The sequence below is a fragment of the Pseudophryne corroboree genome, chromosome 2 (genome assembly GCF_028390025.1).
Source record: "Pseudophryne corroboree isolate aPseCor3 chromosome 2, aPseCor3.hap2, whole genome shotgun sequence".
NCBI classification, from domain to species: domain Eukaryota; kingdom Metazoa; phylum Chordata; class Amphibia; order Anura; family Myobatrachidae; genus Pseudophryne; species Pseudophryne corroboree.
In genome coordinates, this window is record NC_086445.1 from 178,776,053 (window position 1) to 178,783,020 (window position 6,968).

Genomic DNA, 6,968 nt, shown 5'->3' on the forward strand with positions numbered 1-6,968 from the left:
TTTACTGTACGGTACTACAGGCATTTTGTGGTTCCATATACTGAAACTGAAGGATACCACTAATACTACTACTACTACTACTACTACTACTACTACTACTACTACTACTGAGGGGGGTATCCAATTACCCGCGATAGTGCAGCAGCCTTGAAATACTGGTGTTTTTTGCTGTTTTTTAATTACCCCTTGAGGCCATTTTATTTTTGCAAAATAGCATTATCTGAATTACAGTATTTTACTAAATAAAAGAGAGACAACAAGCACATTCAGAATGATTGCATTTTACTGAACAGTTCCCATAAATGTACTGTAATCATTTTAGCAGAAGCATAAACAAAGCAGAAAAACAACCCAAATTTTATATTTTACACACAGATCTGAGGTAGGCAACATTTAGAAATCCACGTGGTGGGAAAACACAAACTAGCATAATACAAAGAAAGTCTCACCAGTGCCTAACACAGTTTTTCTCAACTCCCCGTCCTCATGGAACCCTAACAGTGCATGCTTTCCAGATTATTTTGGTAGAGCACAGGGGTATTAAATTAATTGACTAACACAATAGATCTACAGATACCTTGAAGACATGCAATGTTAGGGTTCCATGAGGGTTGAGTTTTAGAAACATTGCAGTAGTGTTTCTAGAATTCAGCCTACAGGGCACTCTGACAGTGCACAAAACCACAAGTGAAATAATTATATCACCTGTGGATCTGGTAAAATGTACCAGTCAGTAACAAATACACCTGTGCTCCAGCAAGGGGATTGGGAAAACATGCACTGTTAGGGTACCATCAGGACTGTATTTTGGAAGCACTGGTATATATAATAATGGAAGCAGGACTTTGCTTTACTCTAAGCAACAGGGACACATCATGTTCTTATCTTTCAGGTGAAGGGATTATATGGATTAGTTTGCATGATTTTAGTCAATATTTAAATCCATACAAAACGTAATATAAGAACAGCTTGTTGATAGCAACAATTTAACTTCTTAAAACCTATGTGTAATTTTCTATGACAAAATATTCAGTGGTTGGGTACCATGCTTCAGCCCTCAGTACTATATGATCTTAAACCTTCCGGGTGGTTGAGGATGATGTTGTTGTTACAACTTTCACACTGGAATTACTGCCACTTCCAGAGGCAATGGCTGGTTTTAAACTGTTTACACTGTAGCTTCCACCACCAATTCCTTGTCCACCACTGACACCACTAACAGCACCAAGGCCGTATCCGCCAAGACCGAATCCGCTTCCACCACCGACACTGAATCCACTTCCACTGCCATTAAATCCGCTTCCACTGCCAACAGCGAATCCACTTCCACTGCCAACTCCATAACCATGGCCTGCTCCGCTGCTGCTATAGTTTGAGCTCACCACAGCTGATGAAGAAATAATAGACAGTTACATATACAGTATGCTCGATTCTATAGATAGTAAACTCAATTTACAAAGTGAACTTACAAATGTTTACTGGCCCAACACCTTCTCCAGTCAACCTGAATAAAAGAGAACATAATTATAAACATTTATAACATATATATATATATATATACATATACATAGCCTCAATATTTTTAACTAGATCTACTTTGGAGAATTATAGAATGCACATATTACCAATACATGTAAAAATAATGTCATAGATTAAAAAGAGTCATATTTGAATTTTTTACCTGTTCTCTTCCCCTTCCAGCAGTTTCCTGTAGGTGGCGATCTCAATATCCAGAGCCAACTTGACATTCATTAGATCCTGGTATTCTTTCAGTTGAAGAGCCATGTCCTGCTTGGCCTTCTGCAGTGCGGCCTCCAACTCAGCAAGCTTTTGTTTGGCATCCTTCACTGCAAGCTCCCCACGCTGTTCAGCATCAGCAATTGCAGCCTGCAGTTTGACAATCTAGATTCATAAATAAAAAAGTTTAATTAGATCATTTGTTTTACAATAATACACATTTGCAATGGTCAAGGGGATAAAGAAGACATAAAACATGACCTATGTCAGTCTACGGCATATAAATCTATTCTTTACTTATAAATCTTTATCTTATCCTCCATGATAATCAGGATCATTACAGCTCTATACTATTCCAACACTATGAACAGCATGGAATACTTATTGACATTATTTTTAAGAAAGTTAGTAGCCAGTGACGCTGGAATAATTTAAAACTCTAAATAATTGTTGCTATTTGTTTCATTAAAAAAATCCCTAAATTGCTTAATTCTTTATCCAGGTATGTTTCCTAGGTGACGATAACTTTCACTGAAACTGTGACAGTATAATAACCATTATACGCCAAATGATAGTATTTACTTCTGACATGTTCAGTATTAATCCCTAGAACAATTCCATTTACCTGTTTCTTCACATTGTCGATCTCAGAGCGCAGTCTAGTAATCAAACGATTTAGCTCTGAGATTTCACTCTTGGTGTTCTTGAGGTCATCACCGTGTCTTCCAGCAGAGACCCGCAGCTCCTCATACTGCAAACACAGCAAAAAGAAAAACTACAGCACTCCGCACTTTGAATTAAGTGAAAACGAATCCGATATTTAAAATACTCGTCTAATCTGGGAGAGATAGCAATCTTGATAGTCATAATTCTGTTGTGATATATGTAGAGTGACCTACAAGCTTTATATTTTCCAAATTTAAAGTATAAATTTTTTTATTTTACATAAAAGTAACAAGCATGTTGCATAGGTCCTATTTTGTATATAAAATTAAATTTTGCTTTAAGGTGTTGTGTTGCTATTCTTGTGCGTCATACAGATGGAACATGGAATGATGGAACACATTTTATTTTCCGTGTAAAGTGTATTCCCAAGTCTGACATTGGGAGTTAATGTTGGTCTACTTTCCAGGGCATTGATCTTTAACATTACGGCTGAGCGAAGAACCGCTCACACATGCTGCATACAGTATGCGTTACTTCCTCTCTACCTCCAGACTACTTACTGTGGGGATACCTAAAAGAAAGGGTGTACGTTTGGAAACCCTGCACAACTCTGGAACTCAAACAAAAAGATAATTGTAAAAGGGCCCAAGTTACCAGAGGTGTGGAAATTCTGGGAAGAATGTTCATATTTTTAAAGTGCCAATCGTTTACAAGGTAAAACCAAGTCAACCAAGTCATTCTAACCCAAAGTCCCACACCTCTGACAACTCAGACCCTATTACATTTACCCCAAAGCACCTGGAGGGAGATAGTGGCCATCCCGGCTGATGTGCTGCACCGTGCTATGGTGGGGATGACAGAGAGAATCTGAGAGTGTTTTCTTCGTTTCTTCAAACCTTGAACATTGCTATGAACTACTGTACCTTGGTTATGTATTACACATTCAGAGTTGTTAGCAAACCAAAAAAGTTAGCAATTGGGCAAAATCATGTTGCAGTGCAGGTGGGGCAGATATAACATGTGCATAGAGATTTGGGTGGGTTATATTGTTTCTGTGCACTTTAGATTTCAGTTTGAGCACACCCCACCCAAATCTAACTCTCTGTGTACATATTACATCTGCCCCACCTGCAGTGCAGCATGGTTTAGCCCAATTGCTAACTTTTTGGGTTTGCTAATAACTCTGCATAACCCCATAGTCCTTAATAAATGGGCTTGTTCCAGTACCAGATACTTGTGTTTAAAATGTGTCCCATCATTATGGGAGACCCTGTACAAGCACATGATGAGGTTATCAGAGTAAAATGTTCCCCTCTGGCAGAATACCAAGAGCAAAGAACTTAATGTAATACTGTATTTGGAAGGAGAAGATACTCAATCATCATACAGTGTTATTTAAACAATGCACTCACTTTGTTTTGGTACAAGGACTCAGCTTCTGCCCTGCTTCTGTTGGCGATCTCCTCATACTGGGCTTTGACCTCCTGTATGATACTCTGTAGGTTTAGATCTCTGTTATTGTCCATGGACAATATGACAGAAGTGTCTGAGACCTGGGTCTGCATCTGGGCAAGTTCCTAAAATGAGAACAAAGATCATTTATTGCTAGAACATCAGACATACTATACTATATTTAGGAATATAATATACTATAGGATTTCACGTGAAATCATTGTAAGAGAAAATGAGTCATTATACTAATATTAAGCCTAGTCCACACTCTGCTCCTCAGGCCTCATTTCTGCCAGACCTAAATCCTGCTGCCCTGCCATTTCCTTAGTGCTATGGTATAATCCATTTCATTAATAGTTATACTGTTCAAAGCTCAAGTACAATTTCCTAGCGGCAAAGGAATCTCGCTGTGTTGCCATAAATGGAAGAGTGTGGTTGGGCCAAGTTCTTTCATATGTTCTTCACAGTAAGCAGTACATGTTGAGATATTTCTTTTTTTATTGTTTTTATTCTTCTACATTTTTTTTCATTGACTTTCTCTAAAATCTAGCATTATATAGACAGCACAACCCAAATTACTAACAGATCCACAAACACTTAGTAGCCCTGGTCATCTACTTTGTTACTGGTCATTAAACGAGGCCATGGATAGTCGTTGTAGTTATGTTGATATATTATCATGGTGTTCGAAATATCAGTGTGTTATGTATCAGTAATAACTGAATAGAGCATTACCGCTTCATATAGGGCTCTCAAGAAGTTGATCTCATCAGTCAGTGCAGACACCTTAGATTCCAGCTGTACATTGTTCATGTAGGCAGCATCCACGTCCTAATAAAATAATAGAATCAGACATCATTGCACATCTTATCAGCATTAAGAAAATGATGATGGCCATAAATATTTCATGTTTACCTTTTTAAGCACCACAAAATCATTTTCAGCAGCTGTGCGCTTGTGAATTTCATCTTCATATCTGTTGGCAAGCAAAGAAAAAAACAAAGCAAACATTACTGTTTATTTAAGCTGTTTAATTATATTAATCAGAGTTACTATTGCCAAATAAATATAAAAATAGCAACTTACTTGCTCTAACGATGTAAAACTACCATAAAAGTTAAGATTAAACATTCCTATTATAAATTATTAGGATTTTCAAAATACAGTGCACATTTAATAACCTAAACTAATTTATGGTTGATGTATTACAAATTATGATTGGACACAATTCACATACAGAAAGGGGGATATTCAATTTTCCCCCAAAGAGACATCAGGACTAAAAACCCCCGATGTTTCTTCGGGTGCTGCGGTCGGGCTATTTAATTAGCTCGGCCGGTAACGAGTGCAGTAACACCCGTAAACACACAGGTTCAGTGAAACCTGTGTGTTTTCGGATGAAATAGCCCCATTTTCAGATGAAAATGGGGCTGTTATCGGGCATTTTGCTTCGCCTATCAGAGGCAGGTGATGCAAAATCCCTGATAAGCCGCAGCACGTGCCGGCTTATCGGGGCTAATTAGATAGCCCCGGCGGCTACACTTTTCACCCGCAATCGTTGCGGGCAAATTGAATATCCCTGAAAGTCTGATACTGTACGGGAATTTGTTAATGATATTTAGTGGGCTCCATGCATTTCCAAAGTAGTTTCAATATACTTAGTACTTCAAGGCCAGCATCAGTCTCTATTTAGCATATTTAGATATACAGTATTTTTTTACTTACTTGGCTTTGAATTCCTCTACAGCATCCTGCATTTGCTTTAATTCACTATCCAAACGCGTCTTATCGCTAGATAGGCTGTCTAGCTGTCTCCGCAGTCCATTAATGTAGGCTTCAAAGAGGGGATCAATATTATTTTTCACTGTCTTGACTCCCTGCTCTTGCAAAAACTTCCATTTGGTCTCCAGAACTTGGTTCTGCTGTTCTAGGAATCTGACCTAAAAAATAACCAGAATTTCCAAAAAAAAAAGTCCAACAATAGTAGGTTGGTGATATAAATTGGGGTATAAATGGAAATGAAAGTGATACAGCAAAAAGAGACTAAATCATGTTGTTATAAGATAATACATGAATGTCCTTACCTTGTCAATGAAGGATGCAAACTTGTTGTTAAGAGTCTTAATTTGTTCTCTCTCTTCTGTGCGCACTTTCTGAATTGCTGGGTCGATTTGCAGATTAAGAGGTGCTAATAAGCTTTGGTTAATCGTAACCTGTTGGATTCCACCAGGTGGGCACACCGGAAACTGAGAACCCCCACCAAATCCTTGACCGACACCAAACCCAGAACTGGTTCCAAATCCTGAACCGCTTCCAGCTCCAAAACCAGAATTACTTCCATAACGGGACTGTGAATTTGCATTGACGGAAATTCTTTTATTTCCTGTTAAATTGTATAGGCTTGTGCTACCAAAACCACCGGAACTAGCCCGGCAATTATTTACACCTCCATAACTAGAGCGAGTAGCCGAGGATGAACTGAAGCTGCGATGGTTTGCTAGGGATGGGGCAGCGGAAGCAGCACTGAAGCCTTTTGCTCCTCCAACAGAGTATGTTGTTTGGCGAGACACAGACATGGTCCTTCTGGAACTGATGCTGAGGTTGAGCACAGAAGAGAGGCAAAGTAAATGTCTCAGCGATCAAACCATCCTTTTTATCTGTCTTAGTAGAAGGGTTTGGTCACAGGGTTGTCTATTCATCATCTTGCATCAATGATGGGTTTGGTATGCCTCCTAGCAATATAAACACTGAGCTCATCTGATTAACTCACACCTATTAATATAAAGTGCAAAAAAAATCTGTTTGTATGGGAAATTATTGACCATTTCTAAATTCTAGGAAAAATGTTTCTCTTGGCAAACAAGAAGAGACAAGTATATGCTGAATTAGCGAGAACTCTGGAAAGACAATAGTTCACATTAGATAGTGATCATTGTGATTTCAAGACAACAATATAAATGTAAAATAGCCTAAACAAGTACTGAAATAACAAACAGGGTGTGCTGGTGGAATAACACTAATACTAATACTAAAACAATATAAAAAATTAAATTAATATTTATTCTTGCAGATGTAACAACTTAACATAACTACAGAAATATGTTTTATCCTCA

At 38.1% G+C, this 6,968-nt stretch overlaps 1 protein-coding gene across 1 annotated transcript; it reads right to left on the reverse strand.

Moving 5' to 3' along the window:
• Positions 1–750: 750 nt before the first annotated feature.
• On the reverse strand, positions 751–6,750 carry LOC135006834 (keratin, type II cytoskeletal 5-like). Its single transcript, XM_063952060.1, has 9 exons — positions 5,940–6,750; positions 5,581–5,795; positions 4,771–4,831; positions 4,591–4,686; positions 3,816–3,980; positions 2,363–2,488; positions 1,682–1,902; positions 1,470–1,504; positions 751–1,387 (listed from the first exon to the last, which is right to left on the reverse strand). The coding sequence occupies exons 1-9, from the start codon at positions 6,429–6,431 to the stop codon at positions 1,074–1,076; spliced, it is 1,725 nt and encodes a 574-aa protein (XP_063808130.1). The 5' UTR covers positions 6,432–6,750; the 3' UTR covers positions 751–1,073.
• Positions 6,751–6,968: the final 218 nt, after the last annotated feature.